This window comes from Erythrolamprus reginae, chromosome Z, assembly GCF_031021105.1.
Source record: "Erythrolamprus reginae isolate rEryReg1 chromosome Z, rEryReg1.hap1, whole genome shotgun sequence".
NCBI lineage: Eukaryota > Metazoa > Chordata > Lepidosauria > Squamata > Dipsadidae > Erythrolamprus > Erythrolamprus reginae.
Window position 1 is genome coordinate 82,567,482 of NC_091963.1, and position 27,657 is coordinate 82,595,138.

General features: G+C 44.6%; 1 protein-coding gene across 4 annotated transcripts in view; it reads right to left on the minus strand.

Annotated features, from left to right (window-relative positions):
- GLB1 (galactosidase beta 1) overlaps window positions 1-27,657 on the minus strand; it is a 304,228-nt gene that overhangs the window by 149,103 nt on the left and 127,468 nt on the right. For all 4 annotated transcript variants that reach the window (XM_070727400.1, XM_070727399.1, XM_070727401.1 and 1 more), the window contains exons 4-6: window positions 25,824-25,884; window positions 25,013-25,107; window positions 5,617-5,797 (exon numbers count right to left, since the gene is read on the minus strand). In XM_070727400.1, the coding sequence (XP_070583501.1) occupies window positions 5,617-5,797; window positions 25,013-25,107; window positions 25,824-25,884 (337 nt within the window). The remainder of the gene's footprint in view (window positions 1-5,616; window positions 5,798-25,012; window positions 25,108-25,823; window positions 25,885-27,657) is intronic.

Here is a 27,657-nt window from a genome sequence, read left to right on the forward strand (position 1 = left end):
CTTTGGCAGCTGGGGGCTGCCTGGCTTTGTGTATTTGGCTGGGGGGGAGGCAGGAGGGCCGGCCACCCCACCCGAGCGCTTCAACTCCCCCCCAGCAAAAAACCCAAAGGTCCCCACCACAGCACCCGCTGCAGCCAAAAAGGCAAAGCCAGGCAGTTCCCCAGCCGCCGAAGGAGGCTTAACCCCGCCGCTCTATCCCACCCATCGCCCGTATCCAGCAGAAGCTGCCCCCCGAGTGCTCTTGCCCGGCGGGAGGCGAAGCACTGGGGTGGGGGGCTGTCAGGACACCTCCCACCCCAGCGCTTCGCATCTCGCCGGCCAAGAGCACTCGGGCAGCAGCTTCTGCCAGACACCGGCAATGAGCGGGACAGAGGGGCGGGGAGAATCAGGAGGCTCCTTTGGCTGCTGGGGGCTGCCTGGCTTTGTGTTTTTGGCTGGGGGGGAAGGCAGGAGGGCCGGCCTGGCACCCCCCACCCCAGCACTTTGCATCCCGCCGGCCAAGAGCACTCGGGCAGCAGCTTCTGCCAGACACGGGCAATGAGCGGGACAGAGGGGTGGGGAGAATCAGGAGGCTCCTTTGGTGGCTGGGGGCTGCCTGGCTTTGTGTTTTTGGCTGGGGGGGGAGGCAGGAGGGCCGGCCTGGCACCCCCCACCCCAGCACTTTGCATCCCGTCGGCCAAGAGCACTCGGGCAGCAGCTTCTGCCAGACACGGGCAATGAGCGGGACAGAGGGGTGGGGAGAATCAGGAGGCTCCTTTGGTGGCTGGGGGCTGCCTGGCTTTGTGTTTTTGGTGCGGGGGAGGGAGTTAGGAAGGTCCTACTTCTCCCCCCCCAGCCAAAATCACAAAGCCGGTCTGCCACCATCCGCTTGAGGCAGGAGGAAGAAGTGGCGTGGAGGAATGGAAAGCTCAAACCGCCGCCGGATTCAGCTTCCCATCCCTCCACCTCACTTCGCCACTCCTGTCCTGGCTCAAGCGAGCGGCAGCAGACAGGCTTTGGGTTTTTGGCTGGGGGGGAGGGAGTTAGGAAGGTCCTACTTCTCCCCCTCCAGCCAAAAACACAAAGCCGGTCTGCCACTGTCCGCTTGAGCCAGGAGGACGAAGCGGCATGGAGGAATGGGAAGCTCAAACCGCCGCCGGCTTCAGCTTCTCATTGCCCCGCGGGCGGCGGCAGACCGCCTTTGTGTGTTTGGCTGGGGGGGGGAGCAGGAGAACCTTCCTAACTCCCTCCCCCCAGCACTTTGCCCAGCACCACAGGCAGGGCGAAGCAGCATGCAGCAAAGGGAGGCTCAAACCGTCGGCGGCTTCAGCTTCCCATTGCTCCATGGGCGGCAGCAGACCGCCTTTGCGTTTTTGGCTGGGGGGGAGCAGGAGGACTTTACTGACTCCCTCCCCCCAGCGCTTCACCCAGGATGATATGCATGGCAAAGGGGCAGGGAGGATCGGGAGGCTCAAGCCTCCTTCGGTGGTGGCAGCCGGCTTGCATGCATTAATCGCTTTCCCATTGATTCCTATGGGAAACAATGTTTCATCTTACAAACTTTTCACCTTACGAACCTCCTCCCGGCACCAATTAAGTTCGTAAGACGAGGTATTACTGTATTTATTAGAAGTTTGGAAAGATATAAAGAAATATTACTTCTTAAGTATTCCTGATTGGATTTCCTCATTACATGCAATTTGCCACCCCAATTTGATGCAGGAAAGAAGGATATTAAAACATATCAAATGAAATTAAAACCAAGACATAAACTACAGGAAGAGGGCATAAAAATAGACTGGTGGCAATATGCACAGATACAATCTAGATTTCAAAAAGATAGTAAAATAGGTAACTTCTTAGGTAACTTATTAATTACAAACCTAAGTAAATTAATAGGGAAAGCATATAAATACATGATTGGATATAAAAATATAGATTTGACTTTAAAAGATAATATAATAAGTTGGTGCAAAAATATTGGCAGAGAAATTGACGTAGAAATGTGGGAGAAAGTTTGGATTTCAAATTGGAAAATGACAAAATCAGTTTCTTTAAAAGAGAATCAAATTAAGATGTTTTATAGGTGGCATCTCCCACTGAATAGAATTGCCAAGATGTTTCCTAATACGTCCCCCAAATGTTGGAAATGCAAACAAGAAATAGGCTCTTATTATCATCAATGGTGGACTTGTTACAAAGCTAAACTATATTGGAAAATGATAGAAAAATTAATTAAAGCAATTACACTACAAGAAATAGAAAAAAACTCAGAATTTTATTTATTAGGTATAATGAAACAGAAATATAAGAAAGATATTTACTATTTATTCATTCATATTTTGACAGCGGCCAGGATAGTTTATGCACAAAACTGGAAGGGAGAAAATACTCCCACAGAAGACGATGTAATAAAAAAAATCTTAGATTGTGCAGAGATGGATATGATGACAAGACGGTTGAACAATCAAGAAGAATCAGAATTTTATATTATCTGGAATAAAGTTTATATATGGATAAATAAAAATAAAAATAAAATATAAATGATATGGGAAAGTGTAAACATATTAGAATAATTTTTTATCTTTATTTTTTATTATTATAAATGTTTGAATTATATAAAACAAAATTCTTCTTTTCATTTAAATTAGTATGCTGATTTCATGAATGAATAGTATATTCTTTTTCTGTATAAAAAATAGACTTCTAAGACGAGAGGGGTAATTGCAACCCCAATTTTATGTTAAATGTTTGTGTGTATGTTTGTCTTTATTTTATGAAAATCAATAAAGTTTATTTTAAAAAAAATAACTACAGTTGTTAAATTAGTAATATAGTTTTGAGTGAGTTCAGCTTCTGACTTTGCTTTTCAGAAGGTTGAAAAAGATCACATGACCCCAGGACATGGTCTTAAGCCACCCTGAGTCTACGGAGAGAGGCGGCATACAAATCTAATAAATAAATAAATAAATTTGTGAAAAAATAGTTGTAAGTCCCTTTTTTCAATGCTATTAAAACTTTGAACTGCTGTAAGTCAAGAATTACCTGTAATTCATTACTTTCCTCTTTGGCAGACACTTTCTAATAGAAAAAAATAAAAACTCTAAAAGGGAAAAGAAACAGCAAGAACTGCATTCTATTGCAACAGGACATTCAAAGTTAATATACTAAAACATTAAAAAATACTATCCAAAGAAAGAGCATTTACTCTAAAGCAGTATTTTTCAACCAGGGTTCCGTGTGCAAGGGCCAGCCAGGAGTTCCATGACTGCAGCAGCCACCAAGCAGGAGGAGGAGTGGCAACAGCGGCGGTGTTGGCGCCAAGAGCAGCAGCAGCGCCCCTCTAGCCCCTCACTGCAGCGGCAGGCCCAAAGCGTAGGCTGCAGCAGCAGGAGCAGGAGGAGGACATGGAGCTTCCCAGTTCAGGGCCGAGGCACACCAGATGGTTCAAGGTTCTCTCCCACTCCTCCTTCCCATACACACTGCCACGCTAAACCAAGTGGCCAACTCATTCTCTTCCTTTTCCCTGTGCAGGGCACTGTAAGAGAGCGTGCCCTACTACTCCCCTCCGACCCTCCTACCAGCCCCCACAGCCACCAAAAATGGGGAGGGAAAGCGGGTGGAATGGAGCGAACGGCCTCTGTTTATTGCACCACTCAGACCCGGCACTCCTGGCGAGGTTACGCGGTGCAACCTCTCTCTTTCTCTCCCTCTCTCTGCTACTCCACAGCCACGGACCCCCACATGGCAGCAGCCCTTGTTGATTTTGCCTCCATCCTCTAAGGCTACATTACTATTACTATTAGTCTTCCCATCATCCTATCACCGATCTCCCACTTATGACTATGATTGTAAATTGTTGCTTGTATCCTTATGATTTATATTGATTGTTTCTTGATTGCTTATTTGACCCCTATGACAATCATTAAGTGTTGTACCTCATGATTCTTGACAAATGTATATTTTTTAATGTACACTGAGAGCGTATGCACCAAAGACAAATTCCTTGTGTGTCCAATCACACTTGGCCAATAAAAGAATTCTATTTCAGCTTCAGAATGTACAGCTTAATGCAGTGTTTTATAACCAGGGTTCCACCAGAAATCTGACGACACCAAAGGGTTCCCCTGAAGAAAAAAGGTTGAAAAACACTGCTCTAAAGCCATGATGCCGAACTTGTGGCACACGTGCCACAGATGACAAGCAGAGCCATATCGAAGGACACACATGGCATGCGCACACTGGTCAGTTGATTTTCGGTCTTGAGAAAGGCCCTTTCACCCTGCAGATGCTTTCAGGGAAGCTTCCCTGAAGCCCCATAGCAAATAAAGCCAAATGGACAAACAGAAAGTTCAGAAAAGTACACTTCCATATTGCCGTTGTGCTGTTTTTTTGCATTCCGGAGGGTTTAGGGAAGCTTCCATGAAGCCCCAGAGGCAAAAGAATCAACCAATGGGTGGCAGGAGCTATCTTTGTTTCTCCTCTCACCCCCCTGAGCAACCTATGGAATGGAGACTACTTCTGCTGTGCGTTCCCTTCCTCCCTCAGCTGCAAGAGAAACTGTATATGTGACGCAAGGATCTCAGGCACCTTCGCATGTTTTGGGGTTTCTCTCGCTCATGAGGAAAGGAGGGAACGGAGATAGCTTCTGCCATGCGTTCCCTTCCTCCCTCAGCATAAGATAAACTGTGAATGTGAGGAAAGGATCTCAGGCACCTTTGCACATTTCGGGGCTGTTCTCACTCATAAGGAAGGGAGGGAAGGTAGACAGCTTCTGTCATGCATTCCCTTCCTCCTTCAGCTGCAAGAGAAGCTGTGAACACGAGGCAAGGATCTCAGGCACCTTCACACATTTTAGGGCTTCTGTCGCTCATGACAAAGGGAGGGAAGGGAGAATGCTTCTGCCATGCATTCCTTTCCTCCAAACATGACGCAAGGATCTCAGACACCTTCACATGTTTCAGGGCTTCTTACTTACTCTTTCTTTCTTTCTTTCTTTCTTTTCTTTCTTTCTCTCCCTCCCTCTCTCTTTCTCTTCCAAACACCAGCAGCCAGGGCAGTGGACGCTCTTTGAGTGCACTTTCCACTCTATAGTGACAGCCGGAGCTGGAGCTGGAACTAAACAGACTCTAGTAACATCCTCTGCCTCTGGCGGCATTTGAAATACACTCCTGCTGCAGGTTCAATGTTTGCTTCCTCATCTTTGCAGGTGGGAGTGTGTTTCAAATTACTGTAAGCAGAGCCCAGAGCAGGGGAGCTAGTCCCGTGGGGTGTGTGCATCAGGTTTTTGTTTGACCTCAGAGGGCTGGAGTGGGCATGGCCAGCTGGACATGACTTATGTTGGGGGCACATGTGGTGGTCAGGTGATAAGGCCTTGAGTTTGACACCCATACTCTAAAGACTTTATGCTAATCAAAACCAAACAACTCAACAAAATGTAGACACTATGTACCGAAGGCTCCAAATTTAAGTTCCAGATTTTTAGCTAGGAAACAACAGCGTAGCAAGTAACCAGTCAATATACAAATCAGCTGAACAAAAATCTGAATCAGTTTAAGGCAGCTTCCTGTGTTTACTAATAAATTATCTAAAAATCTTTTATTCGCAAGATAAAATGTAACTTCAATTGCCACTTACGTGGTCCAAAATCCACAGTTGAATAAAGGCCTTGAAGAGTTCCACAGCGCAAAAAAATCTTTGTTGCACCATCTGTTGTAAACAGGACTACTTCATTCCCAAGATACTGGCGAAAAAGATTCTTCAGGTAACGGAGATAATGAAAATCACATGCGAAATAACTTCCATATTCATTTTCAACCTAATTTAAAAACATCCACATATAGACAAGTTTAGTAAGAAAAGATGGAGACCACAAAACAATATGAAACTTCAAATGTAAAGAAAAAATACAGGTAGTTCTCAACTTACAACAGTTCACTTAGTGACCATTCAAAGTTACAACAGTGACCTAAGACCATTTTTCATACTTATAAACATTTCAGCATCTCCATTGTCATGTGATTTACATTTGGATGCTTGACAACTGGTTCATATTTATTACAGTTGCAATTATCTCTTTTTGCAAACTTCTGACAAGCAAAGTTAATGGAATCCAGATTCACTTAACAACTGTGTTACTAATTTAATAGCTGCAATGATTCACTTAACAAATGTGCAAGAAAAATCATAAAATGGGACAAAATTCACTTAACAAAGCAACATAAATTTTGGGCTCACTTAGTCAAGGATTTCCTGTATTCTGGTCAAAAATAGTGACATTTAATATGGGATAAAAAGTACCATATAGTACTAATTTGTAATTACACCAGAACCACATACAACCATATTTGCTAATTTTATAAGAATATTAAAACAAGGCTATTGCATCAGGCTTTATACACTGCTACCTGCAGTTTGGCTATAGTGACTTGAATTATTAGTGCCTATTAGATAGTAATAGAGATTCATAGAAATACTAAGCAACTGTGAAGTTTAAATGAAATTAAGATAATTCTGTGAACTGTTGGGTTATCCTTTCAGATAAAAGTAATGCAGTCTGATATGAACAGAATAAACTTAGGCCATATTATTTTATCCCAATACTGGACTTTGTAAAAGAATATTATAGATAGAAAAATACCTGTCATAGCAATGATCAGTCAATATTAGCTTAACTTAAACAAATAAAATTTCCAGTATGTATTCCTGTAACATTCAAAATGTGGTTGTTTTAATTACACCATCTACATGGACATGTTTTTTTTTTCTTATTTATGGAGAAAAATGGGAGAAAAGTCCTCAGTTAGGGAATGAGATGAAATGAGATGAAATGTACTTTAAATTCAGGACCAAAGCTTAATGTAACTGGAAATTCAAAACACCCCCACCCCCAGTTCTCTATTAACTGTAACTGGAAAACATCAAATGGCAAATAAATGTCTGATTTACATTTATTTTTTTAGTTTCTGGCCTACTGTGGGATTTTATTTTCTTAAGAGAGATGACACATGTTAAATTGAAGATAAAACATAAATTTGTGTGTTATTCTTATTTCTGACAGATTTCAGAGTAACTTTTAGTCATTGCTGCCTCTTTAAAGGGATAAATCTGACCATATCTTAGAAGATTAGGTTCAAAGCTAAGTTCATCTTATTCACATTACAATTTAACCTTATTATTAAAGCTTATTTATTTATTTATTTATTTATTAGACTTCTATGTCGCCCTTCTCAAAGCGTGACCTTTTATAACAACCAAATCCCTTACATCAATACATAATTATCCATAAATTTATTATTATAAGTACATATAACTTTGTCATAATTTTAATCTTCTTTAAAAGTACTATTATCATCCATGTTTCCATTTCCATTTCACATTCCTTGATGCACTTTTGCCAAGATGTGACTCCAATCTGTCTCTGACAGAATTATCCAATGTTTCCGAGGGTTTGCTTTATTCAATGTATCCTCCAGACTTTTCAGACAGAAAAATTTATTCTTTTCTTTTCAGATGGGAAAATTTATTCTTTTAATAGTTATATAACCATGTCTTAATCAATTAGTTCTCATATGTCTTATCTCCTAAATTCCCTTGTTCCAAAGCGTTTCTTCATAAGCATAAACATAAGTGCCTTCCATTTTTCAGCAAAAACAAATAAAGAACCATCTAGTACGAATGTAAATCATGAAATGAAGGTTTAAAATTTTAATTGGATTTATAATTTTAATTGGATTCTAATTGGATCTTATTATAAGGGAATTGTATTGGAAGTCTATTGAAGAGTTTGGTTTGATGGAGGGGGAATTAATTAAAGAGTAAGATATTAATTGAGTTGCATATGTAATAATGTTCAATTAAGATATTTTTTTATTTATAAAATTACTTTTGTGGGTAAAATTTAGGAATAGTGAAATAACGTTATTGAAAATTGAAATTGATTATATTTGGTAGGGATGATTAATATTAATGATTAATTTGGTTAATATTGCTGTTGCTTTAAATATTTGGACGAGAGGGGTGGTGAAGAGAAAGGGAAGAGAAAATAATAATGAGAATGAATTTTATAGCTAAGAGGATTTTATTATGAATAAGCAAAGATTATGGAATTATACAAGTGGTTGAATTATGATATACAGTGTTCCCTCAATTTTCGTGGGTTCGAACTTCGCGGAAAGTCTATACCACGGTTTTTCAAAAATATTAATTAAAAAATACTTTGCGGGTTTTTTCCCTATACCACGTTTTTTCCCATCCGATGATGTCATATGCCATCGCCAAACTTTCGTCTGCCTTTAATAAATATTTTTTTTAATAAACTTTAATAAATAAACATGGTGAGTAATAATCTGAATGGTTGCTAAGGGGATGGGAAATTGCAATTTAGGGATTTAAAGTGCTAAAGGAAGGCTTGTGATACTGTTCATAGCCATAAATAATGTATTTACTTCCGCATCTCTACTTCGCGGAAATTCAACTTTCGCGGGCGGTCTCAGAATGCATCCCCCGCAGAAAGCGAGGGAACACCGTAAAATACAAAAAGAAAAAAGTATGGAAATAGAGAATAATGTTGATTATATTTGTTGATCTTTATTTGTTAAAGAAAAGGGAATAATGATATTTAGAAATATTGATTATAGAATTTTTGGAACTACAGAAGCACAGAATATAATTAAAAATGTGGATTATGAGTTATTAATTTTAATTCTTTTTTTGGTAAATTTATAAAAGGTTATAATTTACTCTGATTTAAAGAAGGAATAATTTTTATTAGGATTACATTACATTATTTAAATTTGAATAGGATATGGAGTCTTTTTAATTGTTTTTTTTTTATAAAAAGGATTAGGCAGGAGGAATTTATTAACTTTAAAGTATGATTTCACTGGGGTTTCAGAGGGTTGTTTTTTTCTTAGAATAGGGCATGATGATTCCACTGGGTTTACAGTGATTTTTTTCTTCTTAGAACAGGGTATAATTATTCTATTGGACTTAAAGTCTTATAATTAGAGTAGGGCATGATGATTCCATTGGGTATGCAGCGATACAAATAGAGTAGGGTATGATGATTACACTGGGTATTCAGTGATATAAAGGGAAAAGGAAATGAGTTTATTATTTTATTGGTTTTTCAGTGATATGGATTAGAGTACATTGGATTAGAGTACAGAGGTGTTGGCTGAAGGTGGTGCCGTGGATATTGCCTATCTGGACTTCAGCAAAACCTTTGATATGGTTCCACATAAAGGGCTGATAGATAAATTAGTGAAGATTGGACTTAATCCCTGGATAGTTCAGTGGATTTGCAGCTGGCTGAAGCTTAGACATCAGAGAGTTGTTGTTAATGGGAAGTATTCTGAGCAGAGACAGGTTACAAGCGGTGTGCCACAAGGATCTGTTCTGGGTCCTATTCTTTTTAATATGTTTGTGAGTGACATAGGGGAAGATTTGGTAGGGAAGGTTTGCCTATTTGCCGATGATTCTAAAGTGTGCAATAGGGTTTATATTCCTGGAGGCATCTGTAATATGGAACACAAGAATAAGGGGACACAATCTGAAGTTAGTTGGGGGAAAGATCAAAAGCAACATGAGAAAATATTATTTTACTGAAAGAGTAGTAGATCCTTGGAACAAACTTTCAGCAGACATGGTTGGTAAATCTACAGTAACTGAATTTAAACATGCCTGGGATAAACATATATCCATCCAAAGATAAAATACAGGAAATAGTATAAGGGCAGACTAGATGGGCCATGAGATCTTTTTCTGCCATCAATCTTCTATGTTTATATGATTTTATTGGTTTACTTTTGAACTATAAAATTCTGCAGGGTATGACAATTGTATTGGGTTGTACATGGAATGTATGTAAGAAAAAGGAGAAATATAATTTCTTCTTTCTCTTCCCCCCCCACTTCTTTTCTCTTCCTTCCTTTTTCTTTTCTTTTTGTTTTTTCCTTTCCCTACTTTTATTTTCTATTTTCTTCTTTAATTTTTTTTATTTTTACTTTTAATTTTTTATTTTACCTATTAAAGGGAATTATTTTCAATTAGTTTTATTAATTTGTTTTATTAATTTGGCAATATTAGGGATTTTTCCCCTCTACATATTTTTTATCTAATTTTTTTTTTTTTTTTTTTTTAGCAAGGGTTCGATTTAATTTCAATACCATTGGATGTAATTAGAAATTTGTGCTCCTTTTCCTTATTTTTAACGGACATTTATTATAGAAGAAGGTTAAAAATATATATGAAAATTGATATGGAGGAGATTTGGAGAAAATTGAAGCAGTATGGCCTAATTAATTAGATGAGATTAAGTTAAGGAACAGTCTAAAATGTGTATTGGCTAACAGCTGTTTTAAATACTATATAAGAAATTTAGGTAATTATTTTTGTTCAGATGTCAAATGTAAAGGAGGTAGCATTGGTTAAATTATACATACCGAAATTTTAAAAATGATTCATTGTAATACAATTCAATATTAATGGTATTTTTTTGTACACGTGATTGGAGAGAAAAATTTAAAAAATTCTTTGCTGGGATAACAACCAAATCATTCATGAACCAAATTGGTTAGGTAAGTGACCAATGAAATAGTAAAACAATAGCTATTTTCATAATATGAGTATGACACATTCTTCATAATTTTTATTTTTATGTAGTGCGTTCAAGTTTCTATTTCTCCTTTCTTTTGAATTCTGATGAGCACATCTATTCAAAAGTATGTCTAATTAATCCTTAATGGTACTTATTGCCTGGTAATTTTTCAGGCTATAAGACTCTCTGGACTATAAGGCACACCTAGCTTTTGGGAAGGAAAACAAGAAAAAAAATCTGCCTCTGCCTCCCAGCAAATTGCCTCCTTGCAGCAAACAGCTTGGTCAGCCTCAGCACAGCCTGATTTAGCACAAGCAGCTGATTGGCAGTTGGATCTACTTCCCAGAATACTGCCTATCAGCTATTCAACACTGTGGGGATCATCATTGCTGCACGCGTGCGCACGTGTGTGGCCCAAAATACCCCCCCATGCACCCTTTTCCATGGGCACGCACTCCCCATCCCCCTGCCAGCCCGCGGAGGGGGGGTGGGGAGGTGCTGGCAGTAGACATGGGTGGAAGGAAAGGGAGCCGCGGCTGCCCCTGCCTCCCCACGGTGTCTCCGACCCCCTCATGCACCTGGCCTCACGGCGCTGCCGCCCACCCACCTGATCTGCCCCCTCTCTGGCTTTCTCCTCCTCCGCCTCCTGCCTTGGGGCGCGACTTCTCCCGCAGCGGTCGCTGTAGCGGCTGCGGCTTCTCCTTCTCCTCATCTGTGCTCCCAGCCAGGGGGCTGCAAGAGAGGGTTTTCTCCGCGCGCTTCGGGAATGCCCGCCCCACCCCTCTCGCAGCCCCTTTGCTGAGAGTGCTTTCGTCCCAGGCTTTCAGCAAGGGGGCTGCAATAGAGGCAGGGCAGGCGTTCCCGAAGCGCTCGGAGAAAGCGCTCTCGCAGCCCCCTCGCTGACAGAGAGAGAGAGAGAGCAACAGACAGAGAAAGATGGAAAGAGAGAGGGAGAGAGAAAGTGAGAAAGAGAGGGGGGGGAGAGAGATAGCAAGAGAGAGAACAAGAGAAAGAAAGCAAGATATAGAAAGAAAGCAAAAGAGAGAGAAAGGAAACAAGAGAAAGAGTGAGTGAGAGAGAGAGAACAACAGATAGCAGCATAGAAAGAGGGAGAGAGAAAGTGAGAAAAAGAGAGAGAGCAAGAGGGGGAGAGAGAAAGAGAGAACAATGACTCTTGATTTAAAGCATATGGTAAAAAGCACCCAAATAAAAAAAAACCCAGCCATTTGTGTGTGTGTGTGTGTGTGTGTGTGTGTGAACTCTTGAACCATTTCCAATAGCCCTCACCTGTTATTGGAAATGGTTCAAGAGTTCACACACGCACACATACACACACACGGGGGGGAGGAGACAGGGATGGAAAAAGAGGAGAAGATAGTAATAATAGTAATAGATTTTGGTTTTGTTTTATTATTAATTTCTTTTAATAAAAAAGAAGGGAATTTTTTTCGTTTGTTTGTTTGTTTGTTTGTTTGTTTATACTTCTATGCTGCCCAGACCCAAAGGGACTGCCACTATACTTTTCCACCCACACTGAAAAAAAATTAGAGGGAACATTGCCTTTGACAACATTTGCTTCACAAGACGCACAGACATTTCCACCCACATTTGTGGGGAGAGTGAATCTTATACACCAAAAATACGGTATATCCAAGGTCAGCTGAAATAAGTGAGGATGTATCACAGATCCAGGATTATTCATTTTTTTTAATTTTAAATATTTTCAAATAAAAAAGGACAAACATTACAAACACAGAAAAACCAAACCAAACATATAACATATAGAGGAGCTACAATCGCTCGCTCAGAAATAGAAGTCTTCATAATACAAAAAGGGAAAACTATTGTTAATTAGATCAATTCAGGGGAATAAAAATATCTATTACATTTGTCTATTTATAAACATTACAAACTAATACAATTATACATACAGTGGTACCTCAAGATATGAACCCCTCGTCTTACGAACAACTCGTGATACGAACCCGGGGTTCAGAAAAATTTTGCCTCTTCTTACGAACTTTTTTCGAGTTACGAACCGGCGTTCGGGAGGCTGCTGGGAAGCCCCCGGATGTTTTAAAAGGTGACAGCCAGGTGGCGGGGCTTCCCAGCAGCCTCCCGAATGCCAGTTCGTAACTCGAAAAAAGTTCGTAAGAAGAGGTAAAATTTTTCTGAACCCCGGGTTCGGTTCGGGAGGTTGCTGGGAAGCCCCCCAGCTCGGCTGTGACCTTTTAAAACAGCTGTCTCCGAACGCCGAACGCGGAAGTTCGGGTTTGGCATTTGGCTTCGGGAAGCTGCTGGGAAGCCGCCCGGCTGTTTTAAAAGGTCACAGCCGGGCTGGGGGGCTTCCCAGCAACCTCCTGAACCCCGAACTTTTGCCGAACCTCCGGGTTCAGGGTTCGGGGGGGTGCTGGGAAGCCCCCCAGCCCGGCTGTCACCTTTTAAAACAGCCGCGCGGCTTCCCAGCTGTCTCCGAACGCCGAACGCGGAAGTTCGGGTTTGGCGTTCGGCTTCGGGAAGCTGCTGGGAAGCCGCGCGGCTGTTTTAAAAGGTCACAGCCACGCTGGGGGGCTTCCCAGCAACCTCCCAAACCCCGAACTTTTGCCGAACTTCCGGGTTCAGAATTCGGGGGGGTGCTGGGAAGCCCCCCAGCCCGGCTGTCACCTTTTAAAACAGCCGCGCGGCTTCCCAGCTGTCTCCGAATGCCGAACGCGGAAGTTCAGGTTTGGTGTTCGGCTTCGGGAGACAGCTGGGAAGCCGCACAGCTGTTTTAAAAGGTCACAGCCGGGCTGGGGGGCTTCCCAGCACCCCCCCGAACCCCGAAGTTCGGCAAAAGTTTGGGGTTCGGGGGGGTGCTGGGAAGCCCCCCAGCCCGGCTGTGACCTTTTAAAACAGCTGCGCGGCTTCCCAGCTGTCTCCCAAAGCCGAACGCCAAACCCGAACTTCCGCGTTCGGCATTCGGAGACAGCTGGGAAGCCGCGCAGCTGTTTTAAAAGGTGACAGCCGGCCTGGGGGGCTTCCCAGCAACCTCCCGAACCCCGAACCTTTGCCGAACTTCCGGAGGGAGAGAGAAAGCAAAAAAGAGAGGAAGGAAGGAAGAGAGAAAGGAAGAGGGATGGAGAGAGAGAGGGAAAGAAAGATGAAGGGAGAGAGAAAGGGGGAGGGAGAGGGGGTAGTTAGATAGGGAGAGGGAAAAGGAAGGGCTTGGAGAAAGGCAGGGGGTGAGAAAGATAGAAAGGAAAGAGGGAGGGAGAGATAGAAAGGAAAGAGGGAGGGAGGAAAGAGGGAGGAAGACATAGAAAGGATAGAATTATGGATGCAAGAACTTACTCATGTGTGATAGCGCACGCCCACACTTTCTTTCTTTCTTTCTTTCTTTCTTTATTTATTTATACTTATATGCCGCCCAGTGGCAAAGGGACTGCCGCTCAGACACTATACTTTTCCGCTCACCCCGAAAAAAAATTAGAGGGAACACTGCTCGTGGGTGTTGGCAATGGCTGTAATAATCCTGGCGGGGCCCCTGTGGCTGACTTGGCGCACGACACCATTCACATGTGGCCACATACGAGTGAACGTCATCTTGAATTCACGGCTACCAAAAGGTTCAGGTCACTAAGTCCAAGGTTTTAAACAAGCCAAAATGACCCGCCGCAGGATTGTCATGACATTGGGATAGAATCAATCCACGAAGCGGCCCTGCTGGTACATACAACTGCCCCCGATACCAGAGCAGTCCATCAGCAAATGTCCAGGGAGAATTGGGCACCACCTCCCTCACCCGCTGTGCCACAAACCCATCTCCCCGCTGCATCTCATGGAGACGCCTACGCAAGTCGACGGGGTCCTAGGTAGCAGCCAGCACTTCCGCTGGCAAGATTGTCTGTAACGGGCTGGCTCTTTCAAATGCAGAAACTCTGGTTTCCTAGACAAAGCATCCACTTTGGGATTCTGGAAGCTGGGTGTGTACCGGATCCGAAAGTTGAACCTTGCAAAAAAGAACGACCAATGTATCTGTCGTTGGTTCAACTTTCGGGCCGTTTGCAGATAGTCCAAATTTTTATGGTCGGTCCTGACCTCTACCTGATGCCAGGCGCCTTCGAGATGATGTCTCCATGTCTCGAATGCCGACTTGACTGCCAAAAGTTCCTTTTCCCAGATCATGCAGTTTCTTTCTGAGGGCGTGAGTTTTCTGGAGTGGTAGGCACACGGAAACAAGGTGCCACCTTCGGGACAGGTCTGTAGAAGTACAGCACCAATGGCAACATCAGAGGCATCGGTCTCAACGACAAACGGCCGACATGGATCTGGATGCTGCAACAAAGGCTCTTTCATGAAAGCATCCTTAAGAGCTACAAAAGTCTGCTGCTCCTCCTCACCCCAATGAAACGAGACCTGTTTTTGCAACAACCAGGTGAGCTGAGCAAACCGTGGTATAAATGTGCAATAGTAGTTTGCAAACCCCAACAACCTCTGCACATCCTTGACTCTCCTTGGGGGTTGCCAGGTCTTTAGTGCTGACACCTTGCCCGGGTCCATGGCTATGCCCCTTAGAGAAATGACATGACCTAAAAATTCTATGGTGGTCTGCAGAAACTGACACTTTTCCAGCTTAGCATATAAATGATGCTCTCTCAACCGGAGCAGAACCCGGTGCAAATGTCCCAAATGACTAGACTTAGAGGGGGAGTACACTAAAATGTCTTCCAGATATATGACCACAAAATGGTCTATCATGTCTCTGAATACATCGTTCATCAAATGCTGGAAAACAGCCGGGGCATTTGTGAGGCCGAAAGGCATCACTGTATACTCAAAATGCCTGTATCAGGTGCCAAACGCTGTTTTCCACTCATCCCCTGGCCTTATATGAACCAAATTATAAGCGAAGCATAGGTCTATCTTGGAAAAAATAGTGGCAGCTCGTAAACGTTCCATTAATTCTGGAATCAGTGGCAAGGGATAGCAATTGCACACCATAATGGCGTTCAGGTGCCGGTAGTCACAACACAGACGTAAGTCCCCAGGTTTTATTTTAACAAACAAGACAGGAGCTGATAATGGGGAGGTCGATGGCCTGATGAACCCTTTGGCCAGATTTTTATCTTTGAAGTCCTTGAGGGCCACTAATTCAGGTTCTGACATAGAGTACAAACGACCAGCCGGCAACTTAGCATCGGGTAACGGTTCTATGGTACAATCATAAAGGCGATGCGGCAGCATGCGTTCCGCCTCTTTTTCATTAAAGACATCTGCAAACTCAGTGAGGCCCTCCGGTAACACTGCTGCGGGGATAATGGGCCCTTGCAAGGCACAAACGTGACGATGGTGGTCTACACATTGTAAACTGGAAAACGTGATGATGTTTTGCAACCACACCACCTGAGGATCATGCGCCTTTAACCATGACAACCCCAAGATAAGAGGGAAAGGGAGGCCCCGCATGATATAAAATTGTAAAGCCTCCTCATGAGTCCCGATGCTGATCTGCACTGGCAAGGTCTGAAAACAGATGGGCCCAGACAACATCACCCGCCCATCAATGGTTTCTACAGTCAACGGAGGTTTCACAGGACACAAGGGCAACGAATGTCTCTGTGCAAACTCCTCATCCAGGAAATTCGTGGTGGCCTCCGAATCCACGAGGGCAAGAGCAAAAATCGATTGAGTACGCCTATCCACCAGGAGTTTGACATTAATTATGTAGTGATGGTAGGTTCCGGAATCATTATCCGAAGAATCCTTAACCAATGAAATGCCAGTCCGACCTTGCGTTGCCACCAAGCCGGGCTGCCCTCGTTTCCTGACTGCACATCGGCGGGGAAACCAAGGGCATGGGGACAGCCATCGAGGAATCCGGAACTATGGTGGGAACATGAGTTGACGACTCTGGGAGCTGGCAACAGGAGGACCAGGAGGATTCGAAACCGCAGCAGCAACCGTGCTCCTTCGTTTGCAAGGACAGGTATTTGCGAAATGACCTACTCCCCCTGAAATAGAAGCACCGGCCTGTCGCACATCGCTGCGCTCTCTCCTCCAGGGACACACAGGATCGCACAAAGTTCACCTCAATGGGCTCCCCAGCAGGGGTACGATCCGCCAGATGAGGAGGCAGGATAGGCAGAAAGCGACAGGGTACAGGAACTGGGGTCAGCACGGGCATAGCAGACACCCCCCACCATGGTTTCGGGCATCACTGGCATGATGCCCGAAACACAGGGGGAGGACCGCCCAGCCCGGCGCACCTCTCAAGCCAGTAGCCAAGCCTCAATGACCAAACAATGCTGCTCCAGCTCATCCAGGGTGCCCGCAGGGCCTCGTGCACCAGCTCATCAAGCATAGTCTCTGACAAGCCATCCTGAAATTCCTCCATCAAGGTGGCCTCGTTCCACTGCACCTGTCCACTGAGGCTACAAAAGTCACTTAAATATTCCACTATTGGGCTCGAACCTTGTTTCAGCTGTTTCAACGCCTTTGTGGCCATCTGCTCCTGCACCGGATCTGAAAACTGCCATCGCAACTGGGCGCAAAAGGCGGTATAATCCCGCAGTATTGGATCATCTCTGTCCAGAAATGGAGACACCCAGGAAGCAGCGGGGCCAGCCAACAAACTGCAGAGGAACACCACCTTCTCTGTATTTCTTGGAAAATGGGGCAGTTGTGCATTAATAAACAACTGCACTTGACTGAGGAAAGCTGCAAACATGCGTCTGTCGCCCCAAAATTTTTCAGGCAGAGCCACAAAGCATTTCCTCCTTGGTAGTGTCTGTGGGACAGGAGCTGCTGGCTGCACCTGTGGAATGACAGGCTGCTGAGATAATATATCCACCTGGTTCTGCAACTGCAGCACTGTCTGCGTTAACGCTTGGATTTCCATCCTCAAAGCATCGAAGACTGCTTGCATTTCTGCCATACCAGCAGCCATGATCAGATAAATACCGAAAAAAAGACAAGCAAACAATCCAAAACACTTCACTCTGGAACGGCGTGTGTCTGGAGGTTTGTGGAAGTTTATTTTGTTCTGCTGGCGTGTCCCAACTGCCGTAATTACAGGGTAATTAGTCCAAACAGACACACACCACATGATAGAAGGAAAACAAAAGGTCTTTATCAACAGAAAAGCAGAAACAACACCCTTTTTAAATGTCAAAGGGATTTTCTGGTACACACAAGACACAGGTTAAATGCAATCCAATTTCTCACCCAGTAACTGGGAAATTGAGTCCAATTCCAAAGTCCAGAAATTCCACACACAGTCTTGAACAGGGAAACAGCAAACTGCAATCTTGACGAAACTATGAATCAGATAAACTTCCACGAGGCTAAACCAGCACGCTGCTCTTTTTATCTGTAGCACTAATTACAGCAGCCCCACCCAACCACAGGTGGCCTCACTTATCTCCTGTAATAATCCTTCAATTGTTCTCTCCTATGTATCCTTCTTGGTGGTGATCGTGCTGCTATGGCTGGAGTCCAGTTCTTCCGCCATGGCTGAAGTCCAGTTCTTCTTCCCTGGAGCTGCGGGGCGATCCCTTCGGGGCAGTGGCGATCTGCTCCTCAGGTTCCAGGAAGTCCCCTGTTCTCAAATCAGACCCTCCGAGTCTGATCCAATCGCTAAAACGTGACCTCCAGATAGAAAAAGAAGGTGTGGGGACGGAGCTCCATCCCCTGTCTCCTGTTGTAGCTGCCGCCACCCGGAAGCCCAGATCCAGGATTATTTCAAATGGTGCTAAGTTTGAATTCTTCTAAAATGCTCTCTTGTTATGAGGTCAATGTTTTGTTAGTCAGATGCAGATCTGAAGACATCTTCCTCAGAATTGTTGTTTTAAGCCGCCCTGGGTCTTTTGGGATTGGGCGGCATAGAAATTGAATGAATTAATGAATGAATTAATTAATTAATTAATTTCTACATCTTAGCTGCAGACATTATGAAAGATCATCTATCAGACAGTATGAAGTTTTCAGACATCAGTTTAATTTATAAGGTTTAATTTTGAAAAAGAAAAATGAACACATTTTATAGCAATGGAAGAGATTGTAGAAGAACCGTTGTACATACCTGAATGGTCTTCTCGCTGCACTGGAAGGAGAGTCCAACATGGGTAATTCTGCAATCTTATTGGCAGAGACTGAGTTATTAATTTGAATAATTATTTAGGCACCGCCCCCTGTAGCCCCCATGAGCTCAGTTTTAAAAACGAAGACAGTATAATAATAACTAGAACTTTATTTCTACAGAAGTAAAAACTATAAACTTTATAACAACCCACTCCGGCGTCCCTGAACTGGGAACAAAAACAAGCCAGGCGGGTTTGGACTCTCCTTCCAGTGCAGCGAGAAGACCGTTCAGGTATGTACAACGGTTCTTCTACACTGCACTTGGAAGGAGAGTCCAACATGGGATATACCAAAGTTCAATTCCTCTGGGTGGGACAAGGCTGTTCCAGGGTCGCTGGAGTGTCCCACACCAATTGTAGCACCCGTCTACCAAATGATGCTTCTGCTGATGCAAAGGAGTCTAACTTATAATGACGAATAAAGGTGGACGGAGCTGCCCAGGTCGCCGGCCAACAAATGTCCTCAATGGAGGCTTGCGTTGTCCATGCTGTTGACGTGGCTGCACTCTGGGTTGAGTGAGCCGTCACCCCTTTTGGTGGATCACAAGAGCTTGCCTTATAGGCGTCATAAATACAGTCTCAGAGCCACCTACTAATGGTTTGAGATGACACACAACTTTTGTTCGCAAAGGCGACAAACAAAGATTCCGATTTCCTGAACGATTCTGTCCTTCTAATATAAATTTTTAAAGCACGTCTGACGTCAATTTTATGCCATGAGAGTTCAGAGGGATGGTTGCCATGTGTGCAAAAGTCTGGTAATATCAGCTCTTGTTTCCTATGGAAGGCAGTGTTGATTTTTGGCACAAATGACAGGTCTAATCTCAGGACCACTCTATCCGGGTAGAAGATGTAAAGGTCTGGACAAATAGAAAGTGCTGAGAGTTCCGAAACTCGCCGAGCCGATGTTATGGCTACGAGGAAAGCCGTTTTAATGGAGAGAATTCTCAGCGGAACCGTTCTTAAGGGTTCAAACGGAGGTCTCGTTAGGGCCTTTAGAACCAAGGAGAGGTCCCATGTCGGGAATCTATGAACCGGTGGGGAGTGTATATTGGAAGCTCCCTTCAGAAAATCCTTTATCTATGGATGATGAGATAAAGAGCAGGTCCCCGGGACTCTTATAATAGTTGCGAGAGCTGCCACTTGTCTTCTTAAGTTATTAGGAGCTAGACCCCACCCAATTCCTGCCTGTAGAAATCGAAGAACAGAGATTACTGACGCTTCTGTGGGATTGACTTGTTGTGTGGTACAGAACTCACAGAAGGCTGTCCATGTTGCTTGGTATATTCTGGCTGTATACGGGTGACAGGCTGCTTGCATGGTATCGATAATGTCTGCAGGTATTTGATGATTCCTTAGTCTGTCCCTCTCAAATGCCAGACGGTCAGTTGGAGCCATTGAGGGTCTGGGTGAGTCATGACACCCTGGCTGAGGACAACGTCCCGATCCGGAATCCTCCATGGGGGAGAGATCGATAGGGCTACCAGATCCGAAAACCATGGGCGACGTGGCCAATGGGGAGCCACCATTTACACTTCCACCTGTTCTGAGAGGATTTTGTCCACAACCCTGGGGATGAGGCTCGTTGGAGGGAAGGCATATAGTAGGCCTTGCGGCCAGGGCGATAACAGGGCATTGATTTTTTCTGCGCCCAGAGTTGGAAACCAAGTGTAAAACCTCGGAAGCTGGGTGTTGAGGTGAGAAGCAAAGAGATCCACCTTCGGTTCCCCGAACCGACAAACGATCCTCTTGAAAAGTCCCGGATCCAGTCGCCATTCCGAGGGGTCTAAGGTTGCTCTGCTGAGCCAATCTACTTAAACGTTGCTTGTTCCGGCAATATGTTCTGCTGTTAATGACGCTAAGTTGGTTTCGGCCCATTGAAACAAGGCTGTGGTCTCCTTCATGAGCCGATGAGACTTCGTGCCCCCCTGGTGGTTCAGGTGGGCCCTGGTTGCTACATTGTCCGTTAGGACATTGTCCGTTAGGACAGTGGGGTAAAAGACTGAAGGGCGAGGAATACCGCCCTGAGTTCCAAGAAATTGATGTTGACAGGTGACAAATCCTGTGTGGACCAAAGTCCCTGCGTCATGTGAGCTCCGATGTGTGCTCCCCAGCCGGAAAGTCTGGCATCCGTTGTGAGGACCACCCGATCGTGGATGTGAATGGGTGTCCTTTGCTGTAATGCTGGCGACCACCACCAGCGTAGGGATGTCTTGAGTTCTTGAGAAAGATGAATCTGCTGCATGGTATGACTGACTCTTCCCCTCTGGGCCAGAAGTAGGAGCCATTGTAAGGCTCGTATATAGTGTCGGGCCCAAGGTACGATACCTATTGCTGACACCAATGTCCCCAAAAGTCTTGACAGAAAGGCGAGGGAAGCATGTCGTTGATTTTGCAATTTGCGAATCAGTTGATGAATGTTGGCCTGTCTCTCCGGCGACAGTGACACTGACCCGGTGACTGTGTTGATAATAGATGTAACAGTCTGGTTGTGGGGATCAGATTACTCTTTTTTAGGTTGACAATAAAGCCATTGGACTCCAACATCTGCATAGTGAGGGCCAAATCTTCTCTCGCTCTCGATGGGGACTTGGATAGAATGACAATGTCGTCCAAGTACGCCATCAAGCGGATGGACTGATATGATGTCGAGCAATTTGGTAAACGTCCGAGGGGCCCATGACAGGCCGAATGGCATGGCCCAATATTGATAATGGGTCCCCTCTATACAGAAATGAAGGAATCTCCGATGAGCTGGGTAGATGGGGACGTGGAGGTATGCTTCTTTTAGGTCTATAGAAGTTAGATAGTCCTTTGGCCGAATTGCTGTTATAGTAGTTTGGAGGGAATGCATTCTGAACCTCCTGTAACGTATGAACACGTTCAGACTTTTGAGATTCAGGATCATCCTGCATCCCCCCGAGGCCTTGGGGACGATGAAGATCATAGAGTAGTAGCCTGTGCCTTCCACATGACGAGGCACCCGCTCTATGGCCTGAATGTCCAGGAGGTGGGTGATTTCCTCCATCAATTGTGATCTCTTTTGGTTGTCCCGAGGTACTGGACAATGGATGAAGCGGTTGGGTGGGGGCTGGAGGAACTCCAACCGCAAGCCTTGGGACACTGTGGTGATGGCCCATTTGCCTGATGTCGTTGTTCGCCAGAAGGTGTTGAAGTGCTGGAGTTTCCCTCCTAAAGGCTGTGACTTGACCGAGTCACTTGGTGCGCTTAAAGCCCCTGTGGGTGTTACCTCTGAAGGGGCGTCTTGTTTGCTGATACCCTCATGATCTGTCCTGGAATGACTTACAATCCGATCTAAAGGAGGCCTGGTTATATTGACCCTGCTGATATGGTCTCTGGGTCTGGTTGGTAGTTTGGGAGGAGTCCCAACGAAAGGACTGGCAATACATGTAGGGTGCTTGTCTGTGCTCTTGGCGTTTGTAGGCCCTAGGGAGCACCTTCCTTTTGTCCTTATCTTTGATAAGGACTGGAGGTAATGCGTCCCCGAACAATGTGGAACCCTGAAATGGCGAAGAGGCTAAACTCCACTTAGACTTTAAGTCCGCCTGCCAATTCCTTAGCCATAGCAGGCGTCTTGAAAAAAGTATAGTTGCAATGCCCCTTGCTGCGAATTTCGCCGCATGAAGTGTTGCGTCAGCCGAGAACTCGGCAGTTGCTAGCAATTTGCTCAAGTCCTGGCGCAGGTGAGTCTAGCCTGCATTTCTTGTATCCATATTATAGATGCCCTATTAAAAAAGGATGCTGTAGCCACCGCACAAAAGGCCCAACTGGCCATCTGGTGGCTCTTTCGTAGCAGGATCTCAGCTCTTCAGTCCTCTGGTCTAAGGCTGTCTCCTGTTTCGGTGGGGACCAAGACGTTGGATACTAGGGTCATCACCGATTGGTCGATGGGTGGGAACTCTAGTAGTTTCTCCATTTCTTCATCGAAGGTGTAACACCTCCTCTCCATATTTGAGGGACCTTGAGCTGCAGCCGGGTGTTGCCAAGGTCATTTAACACTTTCAAGAAAAATTTCTGAGTCTGGAATATGGTCAGACTCAGGGCGAGGCTCCTTAAACAGGGTAGTTGCTGGTCTGGCAGTCTCAGTGGCCTCAGTGCTGCCTGGTAAATCAACCACCTGCTTGGCCTTATGGAGCAGGACTCTGAATAAGGCCGATTTGAAAAGGCCTGCAGCTGAGGGTGGTTCAGGCATTGTCTCATCTTCAGAGAGATCATACTCTCTATCATTTTCCTCTAGTGGTGTTTTCTCTGCTAAGGAGCCATACCCTGAAGGGGGCGGTGCCGACCAAATATCTCTTGTGAGTCCATGGCGAGGTTGCTGACCATACTGCTGTGTTGCTACAGCCATTCCTTGCGAATAAGCATTATTAATGATGTCTTGCATAGCAGGGGACATATGTTGCCACGCATCAGAAGGCCCCCAAAGCCCTGCAGCTGTGGGGGTAAAGGTGGCTGGAGTGGCTGCTAAGTCTCTTGATGGATGACTTGGAGGCCTGGGCCTTGACAGGCTAGGTTCAGGAGAAGGCAAGACCTGAGGTAAAAATGGTGCCTGTCTCTCAGGGGACCAGTCTCCTTCTGTGGGGATTCCTGTGGCCCCAAAATTGGATTGGGATGGGGAAGATTCCCAATTCTGATGTAGATAACACGTGGGAATAGGAGGCATTAGCATAGGATTCTGGAGGGCTGCTTCCAGCCTTTGCTCTAAGGCCTGAATACGTTTTTCTGCCTCTTTCAGGGAGGAAGATGGTATGGCCTGTGAAGCCTTGGCTTTGGCCTTGCCCTTATCTTTTTCCTTAATTTTGGGAGCAGTGGATGGGGAAGCCACCTTATCCCCTGTCTGATGTTCTTCCATAGTACTCACGGTTGTACAAGGAACGTAGACTTGAGGATTCCTTTAATTTTAAGGCTTGGGCCTTCAGGAATCCGGCAACAATATCTGTGAAGGTCTGTAGAATTGCTCACACGGTGCTTGCTACTGACAAAATGGCGATATAGGCCTAATCGAAGCCAACGCTCATATGGCCATGCCCCTTGGTCCCTCCTATAAGTTGAGGGACCTTCCCGCCTTCTGCCTGGAAAATGGCGGGCCCAGGAAAATAACGGGTGAGGAGAAAATGGTGACGTTCAGCCCCTCAGGAGCGTTCCGTCGCTCTGCCCAGCTTGTCGCCCTTTATTATTCCCTCTTGCGTTTCCCTTGTGAAGAGCAGGGGGGAGCGGCGAGTCCTCAGCCGCCTCACAGCTGAGAGGCGCTGGCATTCTGCCAATTCCGGCTGCTCCGTTCATTTGGAGCTCTCGGCGGCGGCGATTTAGCCGCTTCTCAGCTGGGCAATTTGGCCGGTATCCAGCCCCGTTCTCTCTATGATGGGGCTTTTCAGGCCGTCTCGAAGCCTCCCAGTGGGGGGGGGGCAGACCCCCACCACCACCTTCGGCTTGCAGCCAAGTGTGGCCGCAGAGGCCAGGGACCCCAGGCTGTGTTGCTCCCTGGCAAGGCAGTTCCCTGGGAGGGAAGAGGCCTCTGGGGAGGAATGGTGGAGGTGGTGCCCGTGGAGGACAGAGACCCCATCGATGTTCCCTTCAAGTCTGTGAAAACAAAGACAGAAACATTAATCAGGTTAAAACATTTACTTAACAGTTAACTTTCATCTAACAGTAACAGAAAAAGCAGTCTCTACTCTAAGACTGAGTTTTTTAAACTGAGCTCATGGAGGCTATAGGGGGCGGTGCCTAAATAATTATTCAAATTAATAACTCAGTCTCTGCCAATAAGATAGCAGAATTACCCATGTTGGACTCTCCTTCCAAGTGCAGTGGAGAACAGATGTGTAGAAATTAGACCCACTATTTCACTGGATTGAAACATAATCATTTAGAAATTAGGCTGAATTGATGTATGAATAAAATCTAGAAAATAAAAAATGAACTGAATTGGTATGCATTTGCAGATATGACATTAATGGACCAGACATTTTACAGCATAAGTCTAATAGATTTCTAAATAACCATTTCAGCATTAAGATTGTACCTTAATGATATAAATGAATATATGATCGAAAAAGAATATGACATATGACAGTTAAAATGATAAATGTTTTAGTGAAATATTTACTAATTTGATGTTTATCAGATGGGTCTACCCAACTTTTTATAGGATTGAAATCCAAAAACTCTAAGAGATTGTTTTACAAATTACATTTCCAAATAAATACACTAATTATAATTAGTATCTTTCTTTAAAAAGCAAAACATTCTTAAATTTTAAAGTTGTAGAACTTATCATTATTCAACTAAATTTTACCTGCACCATAATAATGGGGCCCCCATTCTGATAAAGGTGAGGCTTCATCTTTGGTAATAAGACCCCCATCCATCTTCCTACAGCTGCTAAATAGTCTGAAAAAAATATAACAGAGAGCTAAGTGCATTTGTATGTTTCATCATAGCTATCTATAATTATACTGCACATCTCAAAGCAATTTTTAGGGCATATCAAATTTTTCAACTTTTAATTTCCAAATATTTAGAGGTGATCAAAAGTTGGGACATGCCTGGTAAATAACTACATAAATATTGCAATTTTAATGTTTTGTTTGTTTCATTTGATTATAAAATAGTAATTAATTTATAATTTAAAATACCATATCCATTAAAACATTTATTTAAAATTCATTAAATCAAATCTCGGAATATTTCAGGGAAGGTTCAGATGCATGTAAACCAACATTCTTAGAAGTAACATTATGGCAGGACTGAAAAAAGTGACTTTTACCAGCCCTTACACTTACAACCAGGGGACTCCCAAAAACCAGCAGTGGGGAATGCTAGATTCCCTTAACAACTGTGTACTTTGCTTAATGATGACAAAAAAGTTTGTAAAATCAGAGGCAACTCATTTAACAACCTAATTGCTTAATAATGGAAATTCTAATCCCAATTTGCCGTTGTAAATTGAGGGCTACCTATATTATGTTTATCTAAATGGTCCCATATTTGTGAGATCACAAACGCAAATTTCCATTTTTATTAAAAATGGAAATTACCATTTAATTTTATTTTCATCACATATAACTAGAGATATAATAATACATTTTGTTATTTTATTTTCTTACCTGAATCAGAAGATCTAAGAACAATTGATTCTTTTTCTAATAACCAGGCAGGCAGACCACCCTATGAAATCAGAATAATATAGATACCGGTATATAGATATAGATATATATTCTTTCTAGAATATCCAATCTAATACATCCATAGAAATGGGAAGAAGAAACGATTCTAAGACCAAAATAAGCTCTATACCTATCATGTTTATCAGAATATGTTCTTAAACAAAGTTCTCTTAATTTGGCAGAACTGACTAAACATATATTGAGTTTTTTAGGTCCCTCCCTCATACAAAATAACATGAATATTACAGCTGAGTATAAAAGTGGCCTCAATTAACATTGCATGGTTCTTATAAAAAAAAAATTAAAATGTAGATCTAAGATATTCTTCCCACCTTAATCAGGAGGTACAGTAATTATTGCAATTTCTTCCTTAGAAAAGAAAATGTCAATATAATTATAGTTTGTGATTATTAAATACACCATAGTTTATAATTATTAAATAAATAACTATATATTATATAATAAATAGCTATATATCCAGCCATTCAGTAATCACCATTACTGTGTATGAATTGGGCTCTATATAAATCTGTTTTATTTTTTTTATTACCGTATATACTCGAGTATAAGCCGAGTTTTTCAGCCCCAAAAATGGGCTGAATTACCCGACTTCGGCTTATACTCGGGTCACAAGAGGGCGCCGGGTGACCACAAGAGGGCGCACCGCGGGAGCCCGGCAGCTGCAAAACACACGCGAGGGGCGAATCGGGGAAACTGCCAGGAGAAAACTCAACCCCTGTAAACCACAAGATTCCTCGAACTTTTATTTTTTAAAAAATGCCGCCCGCCTCAGAGTAAACGCCCCACGCGTATAATTAAGTGACTGGGGTTTTTTTCATGCGTCAAGAGGAAAGAATTAAAAACCTCGGGAAATAGAGCGCCCTGCTTGTAACCGCCACTAAAGCACACAACCTCCACCCACCCCCACTTCGCCAGCCGCCACACCTTCGGTGCAGTCCGGATAGAAGTGCGGGGCCACATCTTCTCTCCACCCCACCCACCCCCACCCAATATCCAAACTCTGTAGTGTTCAGGAGGACGGAAAGATGATTTTTGGGGCGGAGCACGCCAGTCTCTCTCCGCGCTCCCGTCTAGTGCACATCACCCCCGGGGAGGGCGGGATTGACTCTCCGGCAAACGGTCCGAGCATCCCCCTCCACACCCGTGCATCTGGAGTAAGGCGGCGTCTTTTAACACCCCCCCCCCTTCAGCCATGCTCGCAAAGCCACCCATCCTCCTCCTCCTCCATCCCTCGCCGGGGGGAGACTCCCCTCCTCCGCCCCTTCTCTGACCTTGTAATCCTCGTGGCCGAGGTTTTGCAGGCACTGTTTGCCTGAGGGGGGCCGGATTTCCACGCCGCCGGCCGGGGGCTCCTTCGGGGTTGCCTCCGCCGGAGAGTGCTGTTGCTGGGGCTCCTGGTGGTCCCGAGATGGGGCGCGGCGGGCTCCGCGCTGCCCCACGCTGAGCGCCGCGAAGTCCAACGTCTTGCTCTCGAAGGCGCCCTCCACGTTGCAGAACATCCCGCCATACTTCTGGCGGGGCACTTGGTCGGCGGTGCCCGGGCGCGCCAGGTAGACGGGCAGATCTTCCTCCCCCGCCGCCACGGGATCCGGCCGCTCCCGGCCTCTCCGCCCGCTGTGAGAAGACATGGCCGGGAGTCACTGGGGTAAGTCAAGCCGGCGACTCCGTCTGCGAGGCAGAGAAAAAAGGGCGGACGGGCGGGAGACTTCCCGGGCGCCGCTGGCTCGGCTCAGGCGCGGAGTGACTGATGACT